Genomic DNA, 21,461 nt, shown 5'->3' with positions numbered 1-21,461 from the left:
AATCACTGCATCTACATCACCCTTGTGGAGTCTGAGGATGATGCTCTCTGCTCATTTCCACCTGGAACAGATCCCTGCCATCTAATTGGTCCCAGACACTACTTAGAAGAGCAAAAAATGCTGAAGTTTGGGCTGGGATGGGAAATGGTACTCTCAGAAAGTGCCCCACTCAAGGCCAAAGCCAGTTCTGCTGTTTCTTGTGTGCCTTCCTCACAGGGTCATGGGGACAGTGTCACTTGGACCTCCCTCCTTCATGGCTCTGCATGCTCCTGTGGTCCTTTCCTGCCCTGGCTCACCTTTGGAGAGACACAGGCTCGTGTTTTGGGAGGGATGCACAGGTTCTTGGTGTTGCACTGGGCTCTGAATTGAGGGTGAGCACAGCTTTCCTCATTCTGGGCTTTATTTGTATTCCAGGGCTGGACAAGGTGCTCAGTACAGATTTGCCTCTGATCCAAGGACTTCCTGAGATGTTTCCTCGAGCCTTTTGTGCAGAGACTCAGGGGATTCCTGAGCCCTTTCCTTGGCCATCCTGCAGGGAGGGACTGTGTGAGGAAGAGTCAGGGCCAGCCTGACTGCACAAGACAAGCAGGAAAAGCTTCAGGCCAGGCTTGGAGTCCCCAGTTTCAGTTTTGCAGCCTGATTTCCCTGCCCAATCACACATCACTTCACCTCTGATACTTCACTGAGCACCTGAGCAATGACAGGGAAAGGACCCCAGCTGTCCCCAACTCTTCCTGGCCTCACTGCTCCCCTTCTCCATGAGCTCAGGGGGTCACAAACAGATCTGCAAGGAAATGGGAAGGGAAAAGGTGACCCTGCCATCCATCTTCACAGCATTAAGTGAACCCTGTCAGCTCTGTCCTCACTGGCAGCACCCTGTCCCCTCTCTGCTCAGATCTGAGCACTCCTCTGAGCCAGCACAAAGGACAGACACACTCCAATCCAATTTGTTACACTTCCACCTTCCAGAGAGAGGGAGAAGAGGGGGAGGGAGGTAAAAATCCCATTAACTTTATCAAGCCTTCCAATCAGGAGCGGTGGTAAATGCAAACTCAGGAGACAGCTGCTGTGAAGCCTTTATATTTCATTCAGCAGATAGTGTATCTTTTTATTGCACGCAGGAATTACTTCTTTGCTTCTTTTTTTCTCTTTTTTTTTTTTTTTTTTTTTTTAAGGAACAACCTTTCTGTTCAACTTGACTGGGAAAAAGGAAATTCCAGGGGCCTCTGACAATGAGGTGCTTGTTTGACTTGCAGCAATGCCTGGCTAGGGAGTGATTCTGTGAGGAGAGGGAAGATGCGGAGATGTCACCCTGCACCTCAAATCCTATACAAAATGTTACAACTCCCTCGTGCCTTCCCTCTGATCCAGGTCTAGGAAGAGAGGAGAAACTCAGCTCTGTTTCTGGGGTGGAGGAAGGGATGGGAATAAAAGTTTATCTCAGAACATGGAGCTGAAAAACGACAGAGAAATATTTCATCCTGTATGGAGTGAATCATAGAATCACAGACTGGTTTGGGTTGGAAGGAATCTTAAAGATCAGCCAGTGCCTGACATGGGCAGGGACACATTCCACTATTCCAGGGTGCTCCAAACCCTGTCCAATCTGGCCTTGGACATTTCCAGGGATCCAGGGGCAGCCACAGCTGCTCTGGGCACCCTGTGCCAGAGCCTCATCATCTTCAGAGTAAAGAATTTCTTTCTTAAAATCTAATCTAAAATTCCCTTTATTTTAGTATTAAACCATTTTCCCGTGTCCTGACATCCCAGGCCCTTGCCCTAAGTCCCTCTCCAGCTCTCTTGGAGCCCCTTTAGGCACTGGAAGTTGCTCTAAAGTCTCTCTGGAGTCTCCTCTTCTCCAGGCTGGGCACCCCCAGCTCTCCCAGCCTGTCTTCAGGAGAGATAAATGCAAACTCTCTGTCTTACCCTATATATACTAAAGTTAGACCCAGTTTAAATGTTTCCAGTTTAAATGAACCCCACATCCCAGCACTGCAGGGCTGGTGAGGCAGTGAAATCTCACCGGCCTTGGTCCACAATGAACCTGAGACAGCATCACTGAGAGAAAGCCAAGCCAGCAGCTCCCTCCCTCCACCTCTGACCTCAGCACTCCCTTCCAAAAAGCATCCAGAACCCAGGGGAGAGCAAATGCCTCGGCATGAAGCCACATTCCTGTTTTGTGACCCTCACACCTTAATGCTTTCCCGAAGATGGGGTGTTTCATGTGTGGGAGAGATCTTTTAAAAATTATAATAACAAAAATCGCCACTGCGGGCATAAGTCTTTACTCAGAGGGCTGCAATTTGGGGGTTTGGACTAAAACCTAACCTCAGGGTGTCCAAAATAAAGGCTTTCAGCTGACAACCCCCTCCAGGAGTTGCCTGGGCAACTGCCAAACGTTGTGACATTTGCCACACACACAAGTCCCTCTGCCTGCAGCTACCCTGCATTTAACAGCTCAAAACAACTCATTAGCTTGTTTGCTTTCTGCCATGTGAGCAATCTGGCCTGAGCGTGGCTAGAAAGCCCAGAAAATGGTGATGGGGAGCAGGAAATGATGCTGCTGTTGGAAAGCCACGGGTTTCAAGGCCAGATTGCAGCCATCTGCTCTGCCCTGCTCTGCTCCAGCCCCTCTGCAGCCCTGAGCTCAGAGCAGGCTGTTCCTGAGAGCTCTGTGATGGTTTCTGAGGGCCAGCAGTGCTTTCTGCACTCCCCTTGCTGCCTTCAGTGTCTCTGAAGGATGCCAGGTGCCAACGAGCATCATGTCCTTGTGGAAAAGCTGAGATGGAGCTGTGGCTGGGTGTGTGGACCCTCTTGTTCCTATTTCACCCATGCTCCTCCCACCTTGTTATTTGCACTGCTGCTATCTTCTACTGGATAAGGGGGTTTTATTTATTTTTTAATTGTTTTTTCTCCCACAGCTGCCTCATCAGTGCTCCTGGCCAGAGCTGCCCATTAGCCAGTCTGTTGTCACTGTGGCCAAGCCTGTTCTCTGAGGGGTGCACACGCTCATACCAACATTCTGGAACTTCCTGCTCCTCAGCACCACTCAGGAGGTCGTGGAATCACAGACTGGGTTGGGTGGGAAGAGATCTGAAAGTTCCAACCCCTTTCTATGGACAGCTTTCACCAGAGCAGGTTGCTTCAAGCCCTGTCCAGTCTGGTCTTGAAGAGGTCAATATTTCTTAAAACAGCAACAATTCTGGATGGAGAATTGTCAGACCCCAGCTGGGACCCTGCACACACACACTTCTGGTTCCCAGAACTACAGTGGAATCCAGTTAATCCCTGTATTTACAATATGCAGGTAAAATCCCTGCATCTCATTATGGACACATCCTTCATCTTCACAGCAGAACAGACAATTCCTAGTCACACCCAGTCTGAGATCTGCAGGAATTGGTCTCTGTGGCCACCGTGGGGCACCAGACGGGCCAGGACATGTGGCTGTGAACCCAGTTCCTCTGGTGTGCTGTGCCCTGGCACCCTGCCCTGCCTTCCCTCATGCCCACCCCACCTCTCACCACTCCCCTGCCGACTCACAGCAGCTCCAGAGCCATCGTGGGTCTTTTCTGGATGATGTATGTGGTCTGTTCTTTACTGCTGCTGGTTTTGGCAGCTTCTTTCGTTATTCTAACTGCCTTTGATGGGCAATTTCTGTCAGGAACTCCTCCCCCCCCTACACATACACACACTCAGACACTTAACTTCAATCCCTGACCTCTCATTCCTGCCTTCATTATTGCTGTGAATCATTTCTTGGCCTTGGTTCATTCCTTCTCCTTTTGGTTCCTCTACAGCTCAGCTGGTTTTATAGACTCCATCATTTTCCAGCCCAGTCTCTTTCACTGGAGGTCACTGAGAAAAAATTCTGGCAGATTCAGCCACAAAGGAGTCCCCAGCCCTCCACCAGACACCTCAGCAATGGCCTGAGCAGATTTTTCTACAGTTTTTCATACTCTCCAGGTGTGGTACCACACCTGCCTGTAGACTCCAAATTCAGACACCCACTCCCCCCAGCATCCTCACTCCAGGTATCCTTTTTCCAGGGGTCTTTGGCAAGAGAACAAAAACAGTCCCACTCATGCCTTTTCCAGACCTTTGTCCAGGATGAATTCTGTGGGCAGAAAAGCACGGCAGTGGTCTTTTTTAAGGCCAAAGGTTTCCTAAGCCAGGAGCATAAACCTCACCAAAATGTCCACTCTGCCCTGTCACTGTGATTTCCCTGCCTTGTAGGGGTGTGGAGAGGGGTCCCTGTCCCAGCAGAGGATCTGGATGGAATTTGTCCATCTCCCAGCTCCCCTTTCCCCCCCTGGCCAGGAGCAATCTCCTACCCAGGTCCATGTCAGCAGCTTTGGGCCGGTGGGAACAGGGCACGTTCTTGAAGATGGCATCGAGGATCTTCTCCTTGACCTGGGTGATGGTGTCGCAGTTCAGGATCTTCACCGGGATCTCGGGGCTGTTCACGTTGTCGGGGTTCACACAGCTCAGCACCTGAGGGAGAGGCACCACACATTTCACAGGGCACTGGAACTCTCTGGCTGCCCCTCCTCGTGGTGTCTGCATCCTACAAGAGGGGTCTGGGGCGCAAAAAATGGGTACCAAGGGTGTTCCCACCCTCACATGGGCACGGAGATGTGGTTTCACGTGGGGGTGTCTGTTGTAAAATGCAGGTGAACCCACTGGGAAGAAATGATGATGTCCAACTCCAGTTCAGATGGCTGAATGATTTCTTTATTATAACTATGCTATAATACATTAATATACTATATAAAGGAAGATATTAAAACTACAAACCTACTTTTCTAACTACCATATCTAACTCACAACTCGTGACCCTCTCTGAGAGTCCAGCCACAGGTGGATTGGATTGGCCACCAGGCTCAAACAATCCTCACCAGAATCCAATCAAGCAATCACCCCAGGTAAACAATTCTCCAAACGCATTCCACATGGGAAAAACAAGCAGCAGAAATAGAAATTTTTTTCTCTTTCTTCTCTCTGTGCTCCTCTATGAAAAAATCCTGAGAGAGAAAAGAATGTGCCTGCCACAGGTGTCTTCACTCCAACCATGGAGTCACAGCCTCAATGATCACCTCATTCCACCCCCTGGCATGGCAGGGACACCTTCCACTATCCCAGGCTGCTCCAAGCCCCATCCAACCTGGCCTTGAACACTTCCAGGGATCCAGGGGCAGCCACAGCTTCTCTGGACACCCTGAGCCAGGGCCTCCCCACACTCCCAGGGAAAAATTTCCTTCTTAACAACAGAAAACCCATGAACACCAGCTGAGGTTCTGGTGCTTTCAATGAAAAACATCTCAATGTTCATTGAGATGTCAAGGTGACCTAATTCAGGAGTGGCCTCCTTGCATTAGGGCCTGCTTTTGATAATCCCAGTGAAAAACTTTATGTTTGTCCTTTCATAGCCATGGAACTGAGCAGACCCTTCTCAAAAGAATGCTATTAATCTGAAATGCAGGGCTTCTTAAGAAATGAAACACAAACCCACATCAACAACCTTTGTTTTCACATACAGAAGAAGAAAATCAACCCAACTGGAGAGGCCTCTCGTTTCTCAGAAGGAAAATTTAATTTTCTCCGCTCTGTCCAAGAGTAAATGCAAAGCAGGTGGTGGAGGGGGGGGATACCTTAAACACAGAGTATTTAACAGCAATCTCCCTGCTAACCCTTGGCTGTGTCTCTGTTGATCCTTCTGCTCATTTCTGGTTGCACAAGTATGAAGTCCGTAAAGTTTTATAAACTCAGCACACCTTTGCACTTGAAAGGGATGTTCAGTGATGCTCCAGGCTGTACATGGTCATTAAATGTTCCTGTGGCACTTTTACAAGCACATATATGCTGGTTTTGGTGCCTTAGACAAATTTTAACTTGACTTAAATTCCCTTCTGTAGCATGCAAGAGGTGCTGGACTGTCCATAACTTTCCATCTTCACCTCCTAAAATGCAGTGGGAACTCAAAAATGGGGTGAAATCCTATCAGCCTAATTACATACTGCCTCACCAGGCTCCTTTGGTGATGTTGTGTTCAGCCAAGAGGGACTTGTGAAGATATTGCTTACAAAGAGCTCTGTGATCTTGCTGGATGAAAGGGGAGATGTAAATAGGAGATATTGATTAGATCATAATGCTATTATTTGTATGTCACTTCCAGAAGTATTGAAAAAAACATAAATTCAGGTCATTATAACAGCACAGATTTACACTTCTGGGGCATCTTTCATCTCAAAGGATCACAGAATTGTACACAAAACTGTTGAAATGAATCCAGTGTTGAAGGTTATTAGTTGGTGTTGCCCTCTGCAGCTCTCCTGGGCTATGCCCATTCCCAGCCCACACAAACCTCTTCCTCTGCAAACTTCTTGGGTGCATCCAGAAAATCCCACCTGACTGCTGAGAGCCTGCACTGGTGTTCAGTTTATGGCTGGACTTAATGATCTTAAAGATGTCTTCCAGCCTAAATTATTCCTGTAGGGAAATGGAGCAGTGATGGCAGCCTGGGACAGCTCTTTGGGGGTCACAGTTGGTTCTGGGGACCAAGTTACTCTTCAGGTTTCTCTCTCCGTGGTCTGAGCTCAGCTAAAATGAGCTGGTGCCAGTCAGGGCAAGCTCTGTGGTGTGATAAATCTCTGATACAAACAGCTGGATTTTGGGTCAGTTCCCCACAGAAGGCACTTGGTGTTGTTTAAAATTATCTGAGCTGTCCTGCCAGGCCAGCATCTGGTGCAGAAGACCCCAAAATCTCCTGCAGGTGCTGACTAGTGCCCCCACAACAGTAGCCAGCTGGAAGGCGACAGTGGTTATTTGATCTGGGTTTTCCTTGAATTTCACAGGGTGCCAAGGTGTAAGGAAAACTCTGCCTGAGTGAACCACACTCATTCACACCCTGACTACAGTAATCCTTGCTTCCCTCTTTTGCAGCTCAGCTGGAAGAAGGAGCAGGGAAGGTAATTCTTCAAAGGGCTGTTCTGGCATTCCAAGCACAGATGGGGCAGTTGGTGTCCCCTGAAAACCCCTAAACACCTCTATGTTCATTACAACGACTCTCCAACATTTTAGGGAACTCAAACCCCAGTTATGGATGCCAACCCCATTCCCACAGCACAGTGGCTTTGACATATATTCCCCAGGCTTTACATCATCTTTCCAGTGGAGTTTTCCAGCTGTTCTCATGTGGAGCATGAAACTTTTCTCCATGCTCAAGCCAGAGAGAAATCCCACTCCTGCAGCAGTGCTGTTCAGAGACTTCAACACAATCTTTGATCTCAGCTGGTGGGGAAGAGACCCCACGACGGGTTGTGTTCCTACAGGACTGGTCACTCTAAGGGAAGTTTTGTGATGTGGATCTCCCAAATGCAGTGCTGCTGCTCCATCACCCACCACCTTCATTTGGGCTTCAGGGTCACTCAAGGTTGGGACTATTTGGGCACTGAGAGGACACCAGCACTGCTCTGGCACTCATTGAGGTCTGTGTCCCATCAGGAAGTGGGGTCAACATGGAGAAGTTATCTCTGAGCCCTGCTCTCCTACTGACTCTGTGTGTCCTTGGGACATCTCATTTCTCTGGACTTGTGTTTATTGACCTTTTACTCCATCCTTGGGTAGTTTTTTTTAATCTGCCAGCTCTTCCAGCCATGAGCTGTCTCTGAGTGTCTGTATACATACAAAACTTGGCTCAGCTAAGCCCTGATTTCCACTACACTTCAGTGGCATTTAAAAAATGAAGGCACAGTTTGTGATTACTCCCATGGTGACCCTGGTTCTGGGTTTGTGTGGTTTTTCCTGAGAGCAGGACATCTCTGCAGTTCCTGTCTGGGACAAAATCCTTCTCTTGCCTCTGTATTAGGCTGGAATGTTCCCTGGGGTTTTCATACAGTGAGGTTTGGTGGAGAAAAAGGAGAAAGGCCCCAAAAAAGCCAAGCATAGGAAAGCATTCTGAGAATTATAGAATTGTAGAATGTTTTGGGTTGGAAGGGCCTGAAAGATGATCCAATTCCACCCCCCTGCCATGGGCAGGGACACCTTCCACCATCCCAGGCTGCACCAAACCCTGTCCAACCTGGCCTTGGACACCTCCAGGGATGGGGCAGCCACAGCTGCTCTGGGCAACCTGTCCAGGGTCTCACCACCCTCACAGGGTAGAATTTTTTCTAATTTCCAATCTAAACCCACTCTCAGTTTGAAGTCATTCCCTCTTGTCTTGTCACTCCAGGACTCTGTAAATAGTCTCTCTCCATTTTTCTGTTGGAATTCCCATATTACAACCACTGAATCAGCTCTGGCTTTATTTCATTACTCTATATTTTTAATGAAAGATGTCAGGCAGCTCAAGGAAAGTAGAAGAAGGACAAAATAGAAATAAAGAGAAACAGAAATGAAGAACAATCTTATTCATATTCTGCTCCTTCTTAATCTCCTTCACCAGAGCTGATCTCTAAATCTGCTGAGATTCCTATCGGGTTATATTTGTCTGCTCTTGAGATGTAAGAGGGAGAGCTGATTATCATCAAACAGCACAAAGCCAGCAGAGGAGAGCTTTGTTCAGCCTGATGTATAATTACTACCCTTTGCTGGCTGCTTTAGATCAAGCCTAAAAGGATCGGGGGGATTTCCTTCAGTGAAAGTGATCACTCTGTGGCTGCATTTTTTTCTCTTTTCTGCTCATTTTCTCCATGTGTGATCAGTCTTCTGAAATTTTAGACAGCCACACATAAGAGCAGAGAAGCAGCATTCTGCCAGTTTAGTAGGAAAGTCACTTTTTTAATATGCAGAATAAAAACGTGGCCTTATTTAAGACTTAAGTCCACCCCCTCATCAGACTTGGATTCAATCAAAGATGAGCTCTAGACTGGAGTTGAAGAACACAAAAGGGCATTTCTAGCATCAGCCTGCCTGGGCTAAAGTCTAAGACATGTTAAGGTCTAAGATTTGGAACTAAATGATCCCCTTGGGTCCCCTCCCAAGCCATCCCATGATTCTGTGATTGGACACAGCCCTCAAAGGTATCTGGAGCTAAGTGAGATTAATGTCCCTCATTTGAAAGTGCAAATAAAACAATCTGATCAGTTTAGAGCATCTTCTGACTGTCCTAACAGTTGGGATTTTCTGAGAATAAAGATGGGAAACAGAAAAATTACAAGGCTCATTGAAGGCTTAGAAATTGTTCTTCATCCAGCAGAGACTTAGAGGCTCAGTGGATTTAATGCATCCAGGGAAGAATGAAGGCCCACAAACACACTAAGAGATATCTAATGCTCTTTAATTGATGCTCTTTAATCAAGTGGGAAGAGGGTGTAATCTCAGAGCAGAAGCTAAAGCTGCACATATGCAACGTGTATCTTGCCCCATGCAGACAATTCCGTTTTGAGGGAAATGGCTCAGTAACAGGGATTAGTTTTCTTTCCCTTGAAATCTTTAAATCAAGTTCCTTTTTCTTTGACTTGTGCTTTCTCTGGAGGGAGGGCTGCACCAGCTCTAGAGTTGACCTGATAGGTCCCTGCACTGTGCACCTCTGACTATTCCCTGATGCTGAAATCCTCATTAGAGAAACACATTTTTAAATTTTCATAGTCAGCCTCAGGCAGCATTACCCTACTAAAACACAAGAACAAGTCATCCCAGAGGGTCAATCACTGGTTTCTGCTCTCTAAATGCCCTTTAGGCAGAAGATCCTGGACCAGCCCAGGGGAAGGTGTGCCCAGAGCACTCACCAGGGTCTTGTAGTCGATCTGCTGTCGGATGAGCTTGTCCTCACTCAGGGAGTACCGGGCCTCCCCTGTGATGGAGTCAATGGGGCCCTTCTCCATCTGCTGCTTGATGGCACAGAAAAGGGAGAAGAGAGGCTCTCCAGCACACTCCTGCAGAGATGAGAGGTAACCACGAGGTGAAACTACAGGCCAGAAATGAGAATCCAGCCTGGGCATCCCAGTGACTGCCTTGGTTCACCATCCCAAATCGCTCATGATGGATACATCAATGGGAACCAGTCTGTTCCAACAGCACAGGATCAGAGGTGACCCTCAACTTCCACAAAGTGCAACCAGCCCTTGGGCACATGGTGGGACCCTTAGGGATGGTCCTGTCCACCACCAGGAGCTGGACTTGATGGTACAAAGCTCTTGGGCACATGGTGGGACCCTTAGGGATGGTCCTGTCCACCACCAGGAGCTGGACTTGATGGTACAAAGCTCTCGGGCACATTGTGGGACCCTTAGGGATGGTCCTGTGCAGCACCAGGAGCTGGACTTGATGGTACAGAGCTCTCGGGCACATGGTGGGACCCTTAGGGATGGTCCTGTGCAGCACCAGGAGCTGGACTTGATCCTCGTGGATCTTCCAGCTCAGCTTATTCTGTGACTCTGTGAGTGTCCTGTCATGGTGTCAGTGTTCCCTGGCAGTGCTGGGGCTGTTCAAGTGATTGCCACCAGGCCAGAGCTTTGCACTGATGGAGCAGGTAGTGGGATGGGTCCCAGATGACCTGGAAGCAGGTTTTAAAGGGAGATGGATGGCTGGTGCCACATCTTGGGTGTCTGGGCAGAGTCCACAGGCTCCCTGAGCACTCTCATGCTGCAGGCAAACAGCAATTCTCAGGCCCAGATGTGCCCCTGGAGCTGTGTGGAGGTGACAGAAGTGTGGGGCCCAGCACAGGACAGTGAAAAGCAGCCCCAGGCAGGCATAGCCAATCTCATCTGTCCCTAATTTCTCCTCATCGTTTCCACTCACTCTTCCCACACTTTTCCTCCCTTGCTGCACTCCCTCAGTGCCATGCACCCTGAGCTTTCTGCTCCTGCCTCCCTTCCCCTTCTTCCTCCCCTCCTCGCCCTCTCCTCTCGTGTCCCAGCTCAAGGAGCAGGGTCATTTTCCTCTGGTGTAAATCCCAGTGAAAACAAGTTAATAATCGGAGGCAAAGTGGCCCCTTTTTCAGTCCCTACACCTGTCTCCCACTTAATTAGCTTATCTGCCAGCAGCATATTGCTTCTGTGCGCCTGTCTCCTGCCCTTATCAGGCCTCTGTTCAGGCTAAGGCAAGAAGACAAGTGGGTGAAAAAAGCCTATTATAAAAGCAGCTCTTTAGAGAGTCACCTCCTTATATCCTTTCCTTTCAGCTGAAAGCAGGGATCTGATACTGGAGTCGCTGAAATTACCTTCCAGGGACCTTCAAAACTTTCCCATGTGCTCGTCCTTGAACTGGTGGTGCCTGGGGAAGGCTCAGGGGGATTGGGGTTTATTTGTAAAGCCTCAAATTGCCTGGCAGAGGTGGTTATTCTGTCCAAAAGAGGATGTGAGGTGGGAGGATATTTAGCAGCTGCAGTGGAAGTGGGGGAGAGGTGCAGAGCTCAGCTCCTTCCAAAAAGGCTGGCTCAGAGCTTGGCAGTTGTGATTCTTGAGGCTCAGTGTGGATCCTGCAGGGAAAATTGGATCCCACCACAGTCAGTGGCAAGGCTCAAAGACTGAAAGACTTTTTCAACTACACAAACCCCAAGGAGAACTTCCAGGAGGAATGAGAGAGCTCAGGGGCTGCCTCAAATCCTTTCGCTCAAGTTCTTTCACACAGCTCTCCTGATGGATGTCCCTCCACTCCTCGTGGGGCTGTGTCTCAGTACTGCCTCCGAGCTGGGGTGGAAGGAGATCTCCATCCACTGTGCACTGAAAATATGGGTCACCACATGATGGAGACCTGAGTCTGCTGTTAAAAGGACAGCATTTTCCACACAGGTCTCAGTCAGGCTCTGAAATCCTTCCCATTTCCACACTGACCCTTAGATCCCACCTCTGTACAAGAGAGGGACCAACAAGTTGCCTCTCTGACAAGGTATCCCTCTTTGTTCTCCCTGGGTCAGAAAATAGCCCATATCCTATTAGGCAGTGACCTCCTTCCAGAGGCAAAAAAAAAAAAAAAAAAGCCTCTAACTTTCTATCTGGGAAGTTTTCACCCCAGCTGATCCTCACCAAGAAGAAATATTTTAAAGCAGCTGGTTTTCCAGGCATGCTCCTCCTCTTACCTTGAGGAACTTGTAGAGGAGGAAGGTGAACCAGTTGGTGAGCATTTTTTCAGCCACAGACTCTGTCCTAAAGGGGAGAAAAAAGAGAATTGGAAATGAGTTAGTCATGCTGGTCCTATCAAAATACTGTCTTTGTCCATCTTCCTGCCCAGTGGGAAGTCTGGCATGGCATTATCAGGATTTAGCATGTCCTAGGTTCCCTGTTTTAGTTTTAGATTTAGGAAATCTGCAGGAAAACCCTTGCTGCCCTATTGATTCTCCTGTGACTACAAGTCCCTGTGTATCTGTTTTTCAGTTTCTCCAACTACGAAAAGGAGTTGATGACATTTGAGGGAATCTTCTCCAAAGAGCTCAGGGCGGATAAATCCATCAAATCTGAGGCGCTCAGAGCGAGGCCATATGTCAAGGAGGCTGTATAAATACTCAGGAGAGACAGATCTAAGTCTCTGGGGAACAGTTATCTGGCACTGCCTATCCCCCTGGCATTTGGGAGTGATTACACTCCTCAATGTGTCAATGTGGCACATACACAGAGCTCATCCTTCTGCCCTTGAGCACTCTGTCCTCAATCAAACAAAAATCCATCTCGAGGCTTCAGGGTGAGCTTCTCCTGCTGAAACCTGTGCTGGCTCCAGCACATGCACTGGAGAAATAAAACAAGAGGAACCAAGAGAAATTTGGGGAAACCAAGAAAAAAGAAGAGTCGCTGCCTGGAAGAATTAAAGTGAGTCCTCCTTGTCATGGCTCTCACCAAAGCCATGCAGAGGTTCTTGCTTGTTGTTGCTGCTGCTCTCTGCCCAGAAAATCTCCTTGGGGTCATAAATATCATGTGGGATGAACACTGGATACAGGTGAGGTGGGGAAAACACTTCTACCAACTCCTTTCTTCTGTCAAACTCCAAAACTGCAAAAGATTCCCTTTCACAGACTCATGGGGAGGGAAGGGAAGCATCAAGTTGAATCCAGCTTCTCCAAAGAGCCGTCTGAGGACCTCACACCAACATCTGACCCAAGGCACTGAGCTATTCACATCTTCTGTTCTGGTGCTGCTCAGTGCAGGACTTCCTTCTCTGACTTCTCCTGGTGCTTCCAGGGTTTGGAACATTGGATGTGCCTTCTTTGTTCACTGGCTCTCCTTCCAAAGGCTACCATTAATTTCCAGCAGAGAGGATTAGACTTAGAAAAAAGCTGGAGGAAGGAGAAAGAGGAAAGATGGGATGCTCAGAGTGAGCAACAAGGGAAGGCAAAGAGATGGAGAAAGGGAAAGGAAAAGGAGGAAATGATGGGGGGAGGCAGTGCCATCCAGCATCAGAGCAGAAGCACAGGCAGGATGCCTGGGGACAGCTGGAGGGTGGTCACCAGCCAGGCTGTAGGGCTTGATCACATCAGGGAGTCAACTGACACCAAAGCAAAGTCCAGCCCCTGCCCCTGGCATTGCTGCCCTGAATGCCAGGAAGTGCCTTCTGCTCCTTTTCTGCTGGTTCTCCACAGTGGGCCATGTGCCAGATGAAAAAACTCCCCAGCCCAGCAGGCACCAGAGATCTCCTCTGTGTCCAAGCTGTCCATTGCAATCAACTGGGGGCTCCTCAGAGTCAGCTCTGAGCTGTGGCAAAGGCCACTCATCTCCAGAAGACTCCCCCTGATTTTATTTAGGGTCCTTGAACCAGGAGGGTTGGTCCAGTGTGTGAGAGACGAATCTGATCCTAAAGGGAGAAAAGGCAGCACTTTCCTAGGCAAGGAAAAGACATTTACAGAGCAGTAGGTTCCAAATTTGAGGTTTCCCACAGAACTGTGGAGTTTAGACCTTAGACCAGGCCAAGAAGCATCAATTCAAACTTGTTCCCTGTATGAAACCAGTTCTGTTGTCCCTCTCTTCTGCTGATTTCCAGAAACTCCCAGCTCTGGGAGAGAAATGACATCCCACAATGCAGCTGAAGTCTCTCCATGTGTCCATAGGTAACTCAGTAACACGAGACAAAGCTCCATGTCCCAGGCAGGAGATGGAAGAAGTTGATTCCTCTCACCAGGGCTTTAATAGACCATATATGTAATAGTCCCATAGGTCCTACACAACATGATTTCAGATTAAAGTTTTCAGATTAAAAGGAAATGTAAACATAAATTAACATTTTAAGCATGCAAAGAACCTAAAATAAGGATCTAGTTTTTTCTGTCCTTGTGAAACTTTCAGGAGGATCCACATGAAAATCCAGAGGTGGATTAGTTCTGTAACTTTTGATCATTGACTACTTTTCGGTTATGGAGGAGATGGAGTAAGATCTACATCTCCAAAGATGATTACAATGTTTATGTGGGCACTGTGGGAAATAGTAAAGGTTAAGAAGACTTCCAGAAAGCTGTAAAAGCAGGCCTTAGAAACAGAAAGAACAGAAAACTTAGAACTAGCAGCAGCTACAAAGTCTGAAAGTAGAAAAAGTTACAATAGTCCAGCAAGCAAGGACATGAAACAATAGCTTGAGTTTTAGGCTTGGCTAAGATAGACCTTAAGACTGCAGAAAAATATGCTCAGCAAGATAGTAGAAGGTTTTAAGCTTAATAATGAAGTATTGTGTATTGTTCATAGAAAGCAGACAAGCAAGCATTGTATGAAGCAGGTGTATGTGTGCTTTTAGTAATTGGTTAGAACAACTGTCTCTGAGATTTAGCAATAATGCTATTGGCTAGAAAGTTTTATAAATGCTCTGTAACAAAGTCTCTTCGGTTCAAAATGGGGGTATTCTATCCCCATCTGTTAGAGGTGGGGCAGTTCTCTGCTGTCCATGGGGCAGTTTTCTTTATCTCTCCCACACCCAACCCTCCCTCCAGGAGATCTCTGCTGTTCATGGCCACTGAGTGTCCCTGCAGGGCTGAGAAAATTCCATCATCCCATGGGGAGATGCTCCGCCCAGGGGAGGAGCCAAGCATTCCTACCTGGATCCAATCTGACTCCTGCAACACCACAGCAGCCTTTGCCCACTGCATTGCCAGAGGAGCAGCTTTCTTCTCCACTGCATTCCCAGAGGGAGCCCAGGCCCATCTCCAGCAGCCCTGGAGCTTCAGAGGAAAACTCCAGCCTTGTCCAGGATCCCTGCTCCAGCAGAAGCACAGCTGGCACTGCAGGAGGGCTGAGCCACCATGGGATGGGACTGCTGCCACCTCCCTGACCCACAGGGGGTCAGCTCTGTTCTGACTCTGGCAGTGGGTTGTTTTCTTTTTTGTACTATTGCATTTGTATTTTTAATTTTCCTAGCAAAGAACTGTTATTCCTATTCCCATATCTTTGCCTGATAGCCCCTTAATTTCAAAATTATAATAATTCAGAGGGAGGGGGTTTACATTTTCCATTTCAGGGGAGACCCCTGCCTTCTTTAGCCGACACCTGTCTTTTCAAACCAAGACACAAAGAAATCTTTGGCTGCTGCTGGTTGTACGTCAGCTATTCCAATTGTCTCAACCATGTAATGAGGCTGCAATAAAGCTCAAGGAACTGTCCTGTTAATGAAAAATCCCAACAGAGACACAGCCTTCCCAGCCCAGCTCCCTCCATGCCGAGGCATCCTTACCTACGGAGCAGCAGCTTGGGGTGGTTCTTGCTCTCCAGGTTTTTGTCGATGAGGTCGGCCAGGAGCTGTTTGAGGACATCGGTGGCATACTCCAGCTTGCTCTGCAGCACTGTCATGATCAGCGAGGCCACATTGCCACGGTCCCGCATAGAGAAGCTGCGCTGCGACTCCAGCGTGCGGATGAAGGACAGCAGGAAAACCTTGTTGTTGATGAGCTGGGCAAAGAGCTTCAGGCCTTTCTCCACCCGTTCCTGCCGGTAGCCAGGGACCTGCGCAAGAAGAAGGGGATTTTTTCCCTTTCCCTCATTTTCCCACTGTCAAATGTCCTGTCACTTTCTCTCTCTGCTCTCATCCCTCCAGCTCCTCAGCTAAGGAAAGACAGGAAGGGAATCCATACATCATCTAAAGATTAGAAAGCCTGAGAAGACTCCCAGCCATATCCAGATGATTTTTCCAATCCTGTGTTCCCCTCTCTGATCAGTACATCTGTGGCAGCAGCTCTCTGGCCACAGAGAGGAACACAACTTTCCCAGGCATCGTTCTGGGAAAGGCTGTGAGAAGATCAAAGAATGAGAAACCATTCTTATCTTAACTTGCTGCACCTGGTATTGTGAACATGTGGAATGTGTTATGGAGATTTGTTTACCAAAGGGTGGTTTCTTAACTAGCCAATGGTGATGGTGTTTTAATTAGAGGACCAATTAGGTCTACCTGTAACGAGCTAGGGTATGAAAGTATGGGCTTCTTAATAAAGGTTATTATGATCAGCCTTCTGAAATGCATGGAGTCTATGCTAATTATTATCCAGCCAGGGGCCCGTGTGCATTGACATACATCCAAAAGGGATTTCCAGTGCCTAAATGTATTGCCACACCATGTTATATTTTTATTTTATTCAGACTGAAGTCTTACTCTGCTTTCATCCAAAACTTCTTTCTCATTCCTGCAAGAAACCTGCTTGCAGAGTTTGGGGTTCAGCTTTAGGGAGCTGGAAGAGGCAGCAAGAGGGTGAATGGGAAAGAGAGCCCAGGGTGAGGTTTTGAGGAGATGAAGAGATGCAGTGAGGCACTGGCTGAGATGGTGACCGTGGAACTGGGCCTTGGTTTGAAGAACAAGGCAGGTGAAGTTGTGAGAGGACACCCTGAGCTCCAGTAGAACCTCTGGGTTTGGGAGCAGAGGTGTTTTGGAGACAGAGTCTCCTATTGATATTGATTGATAAGTCTCGTATTCCTCAGCTGTGAGAGGCTGAAGGACTCAATTTTTATGTGGAACAATTTAGGACCTCAGTGCTGGACCCTGGGCTCCACAGAGGTCTTTTTGATCCTTCTGGCTCTAGGCAAAGATGGAACCTAAATAGAGAACCCCAAACTCATCCCTCTACTTGCTGAAGCTGTTCCAGCCCTCGAAAAACTTTTCTGGAAGCTGTAGGGTCTTACCACAGAGCAACACATGTCACCAAGGCATATATGAATTAATAACCACCCAAATTTGGCACTTTAATACAAAATAAGTTGGCTTGCTTAAACAGCCAGGCAATGCAAGGCCCCTTATAGAGTTGTTACTTTTTAATTCTGGAAATTAGAATTCTGAACTCTTTTTGCATCCAACAAATAAATTACTTCCTAAATAGATTGAGGCAACCAACCAACCAACAAACCACCACCACCCAACCCGCCAATAATTATTTTTAACTCACTTGCTTGAACATTTAATATTGTCTATCCCAGGGTTATTATGGAGAATTAAAACTAAATAACAAGAAAAGTATTTCATGCTGCATCTGGAAGCAGTTAATTAGCAAATGAACTGGAAATAAGTAAGACCTTCTCACTGTGGGATCTGTGTTGAGGCCTTTTGCAATAAATAGCAATTCCTTCTGGGTGCTACAGAGAAGGGAGCAGAATGGGAGCTGCTTTCACATTGGTAGCTAAAGATGCTGACACTGAGAGAGCTGGTGAAGCTTTACAAAGGATTAAGGAAAAAAAAAAAAACAACAAATGGAATGAAAGGAAGACGAGATCAAAGGTGTTGGATTGAAACATTAGCTCAGTGTGTATCTGCATAGGGGAGCATCCATGCTAAGGCCTCTGCAGGGGTCAGATGCTGTTCTGTGATCAGCTGGATGGGGTTAATGAATGTAGGGATGGAAACTGGCTGTGGGGATAATGGAAGTACTTGTGTGTGCACACGTGTGAGAGGGAGGTTCAGCACCCCTTGTTCCTCCTCATTTGTTGGAGCTGCTCATCCTGAGGGAAAGCAGCTGGACGCCACTCAACCTGCACTCCAAATCTATATGGTAGCTACGTGTAACTCAGCTTCCTACCCAGTCCCACAAGCCCTCCTTGCTGACAGATCAGGTTTTTTAATGTCTCTCTCCACACAGTCGGATGAATTTTGGCTCTTCCAAGTGGCAGGAGCAAAGCCGAGCAGGAATCTCTGATTACACAGCCAGCCAAGCATGGGCCTGCCTGTGCCAGCTCCTGCTCCTCCTTCCTGCCAACCAAGCCCAGGTCTGGCCTCCAGCAATCTCCCAGACCCATGCCAGAGCCTCTCTGGAGCTCAGAGCCTGCCAAAATCTTCGCAGAGAGCTCAGCCAAACCTTGGCCATGGTGTGGCTCCTGATTCTCCAGCCCAGGTATTCCTAGAGCAGAGCCTGTCCATCTGCCAGAGCCTGGAGCAGATTTTAGCCTGGCAGACCTCACCTGGGCTCCCATCAAGCTCCTGTCACCACTCAGGTGATACAGGCTCTGTGTAGACCGCAAGATTTATGAACAATGTCTCACAAATCTCTATCCAGAGAGTCGGGGTGGAGGAGGAAGATGTGGGCAAGGTACGGACAGACTGACACTGTGGTTTTCTGACCTCACTGCAAACCAGAATGCAGCAAAGGTGAACCTCCCTTAATGACAGGGAGTTATTTTTATAGGGGTTGCCACAAAGAAAACCTGGCGTCTTAGTAGTGTGAGGGTCATGCAAAGCTGGATGACACAGGCAAACATGCTTCTCTGTCATACAACAGGTTTTCCTGCACAGAAGACAATATTAAATCCAGTCTAAAACTCAAGCCACGGAAGAGTTAAGACCAAAGAGAAGCTTAATTGAGTAGACCTAATGCATATGGATTTATGAGTCTTCCAAATAAGTGAGTGATCAGACAGAATTTAGCAGGTTACAAGTGACAGGATGAGAGGGAATGGCCTTAAAGTTGTGCCAGGGGAGGTTTAGATTGGAAATTATGAAAAAAAATTCTTCATTGAAAGGATGATCAGATGGTGGAATAAACTGTCCTGGGGAGATGCAAAACTAGAAGTTTGCAAAAAGTATGTGGATGTTGCACAAGGGGACATGGTTTTGTGATAGAATTGGCAGTATTGGGTTGATGATTGGAACTGATGGTCTTAGAGGTCTTTTCCAACCTAAATGATTTTATGATCTAATATTATCTAAGATAACAGCAAACATTTCCCCCTTCAACCCAGATTTTTAATGAAGACCTGTTTCACCCCTTCTAAAGTCATCACATCCCCACCACTGACACAGAATCTCTGGAATTCAGGACTGAACAGGGAGGCATGAGAGGAGCTAGAAGCAGGAAACGTTGTTGTTTTACCTCCAAATCCCTCAGGACTGGATGATCTTCAATGCCAGGGAAAAGCACTCTCATTGTGTAGGTTCGGTAGTCAAGGAAAGGGATCCCAGCTCCATCCAAATCACTCGTCAGCTCATGGATATCTGTCTGCAGCTCTGCAAAGGCTGGCACAAAAACAGAACAACTCAGGGAGCAGTGAAAGTCCAGGTCAGCCTCACCAGAATAGGAAAAACCCCTGACCCTCATGAATAAGAATAAGGAATAAGGCAACATGTGGAGAGGAAGAAGGTGGGTGAGAGCAAGGTCCCCTTTCCCACAGCACAGCCTTTCCCCAGGGACATGTGCCAAGGCTTTCTGTGGATTTTGAATTATCAAATCCAGTTAGGAGAGGGTGGACAAAGTCTGAACTAAGGTGAAACGAGGACAAAAAATCAAAACCCTACAATTCCTATGAAGATTTGTAGGGACAGTATGTTTATTACAGCGCTGGATGCATGTGGGGGATCATTCTCCTTTAAAGGACATGCATGCTCCTGAGGACTCTGATCTTTTTTTATTACCCCTTACTGGTTTACATATGCATAGAATTTTACAATAGGTTTATGGATATTCATTCTATTGATTTCATGTTACACTTGTAGCTAGTTATACTTGTAGCTAGTTTTTTATCAGAAAGTACAGAAAGAACTTTTGGGTCACCCTGCCCTGCTTGCTTCAGGGTTCAAGGAGCTTTTTTTATCTCTTATCTCTTCAGCTTGGAAATTCGCATTCTTTCTCTTCAGCTGGGGCAGTTTTACTAGTTGCAGAGTAGCTCTGCATCTGCAGAGTTACTAGACTAAACTGCATATTTCACTTATAGCTAGCAAGCTCAAAGTTGCACATTTTACCTAAATCTAAACTGATTTCTACCCTGTTAAATTTTCACTCTGTTTCAAAGGGAAACAGGGAAAGTCAGATTAGATCCAGGCTCGAGCCACACCCACAGGGTTCAACACCACAGTATTTTGGCTCAAAGCTTTGTGACTGGATGTCTCCCTTTTTTCAACACTGACACAGTGTCATCCTGCCTTCCTCACCCTACCTTCCTTGCACTCCAGGGCCACCCTGGACTCCAGGTTGTCCATCTGCATCTGCAGGCGCTTGAGGGTGAGGTCGCTCTCCCTGGACTTGCGCTTGTACGCAATCAGCACGGCCACGATGAAGATGATGAGCAACCCACCGGCCACCGCGATGCTGACGATGGCTGGCAAGCTGAGAGGGCTGTCTGGGGAGATGTAGACCATCCCTGGAGAGAACTCCATCCCTCCTACACGAGCCTAGAGGGAAAGCAGCAAAACAGCTGCATTGAAACTCTCAAACGAGAAGGAGTGCAGAAGAGTTCTGTCATTGTCCTGGCTGAGGGTGAATGTTGACATCTCCTTGTCTCACAAGACAAAAGGGGAGGTATTTGGATATGGAACAGCTTAAAAACACTTGAAATGATAGAATCACCTCTGTTGGCACTCACCATGAATCCAGCCACAAAACGACTTGTGGTGAGACAAGTCACCAGTCACAATTTCTCCATATCAGTTTCTGGATTTTTCATTCCCCATCCTGATGTGTTGTATAGGGCACCGATGTCACTCAGTCCCAAAATACACACAGAACACAGAGCTCAAGGTATGGTCTGATGGTTCCTAACCCCACAATGGGGCAGAGGATAGCTGACCCAGTGAGTACAGTGGGACTGCAGAAATCAGAGTCACTATTTTCTTTGGACTCTCCCACCAGATAAAACTGTACTTGGAAGCCTCTGGGATAATGAAAAAACCACCACAAATCCCACAAAGCCTGGCCCATTCTCTTTACAGCCCCTGTCTTAGCCACACATTGTCAGGGTGACTGCAGATGTGCACCAGTAAGAGTTGAACACAGCTTTTTGTTCTCCGTGTACTTCCAGAGGTTCCCAAAGCTGCTTCCAGCCTCTGGAAGAAGCTGCTGTGAAAGGAACTTGGTTTTAACAACCAGAAGGAAACTCTGCAAGTGCTCCTGCTGCAAGCCCAACAAAATGTTCTGCTGAAGCAAGTCCCTTAGAGCCCTTTTTTACAACATGAACACCACTCCCAGCAGGAATCCCACAGGACACCACTGGCTTCCGGCTACTACAAGGCTTTTCAAAGCTATTTGTAGAGTAGGCAAAGCTTGAGTGGTGGGAGAAAAGCTCTGCTGACTAGCCTGAAGTAGAAAAAGGCTTCTAGGGCTGTGTTGTGGTTTGGGAATACTGGTTGTAGGTCAGCAGAAAGCT

General features: G+C 47.5%; 1 protein-coding gene across 2 annotated transcripts in view; it reads right to left on the bottom strand.

Annotated features, from left to right (window-relative positions):
* The window catches only part of PLXNA4 (plexin A4), a 446,965-nt gene that overhangs the window by 31,152 nt on the left and 394,352 nt on the right, over positions 1-21,461 (bottom strand). For both annotated transcript variants that reach the window (XM_068189379.1, XM_068189378.1), the window contains exons 20-25: positions 20,256-20,490; positions 19,196-19,338; positions 15,586-15,854; positions 12,023-12,089; positions 9,732-9,878; positions 4,335-4,494 (exon numbers count right to left, since the gene is read on the bottom strand). In XM_068189379.1, the coding sequence (XP_068045480.1) occupies positions 4,335-4,494; positions 9,732-9,878; positions 12,023-12,089; positions 15,586-15,854; positions 19,196-19,338; positions 20,256-20,490 (1,021 nt within the window). The remainder of the gene's footprint in view (positions 1-4,334; positions 4,495-9,731; positions 9,879-12,022; positions 12,090-15,585; positions 15,855-19,195; positions 19,339-20,255; positions 20,491-21,461) is intronic.

The sequence above is a fragment of the Anomalospiza imberbis genome, chromosome 5, assembly GCF_031753505.1.
Source record: "Anomalospiza imberbis isolate Cuckoo-Finch-1a 21T00152 chromosome 5, ASM3175350v1, whole genome shotgun sequence".
Taxonomy (NCBI): Eukaryota; Metazoa; Chordata; class Aves; order Passeriformes; family Viduidae; genus Anomalospiza; species Anomalospiza imberbis.
The sequence above is the reverse complement of the archived record's forward strand: the minus strand, read 5'-3'. Positions and strand labels throughout refer to the sequence as shown.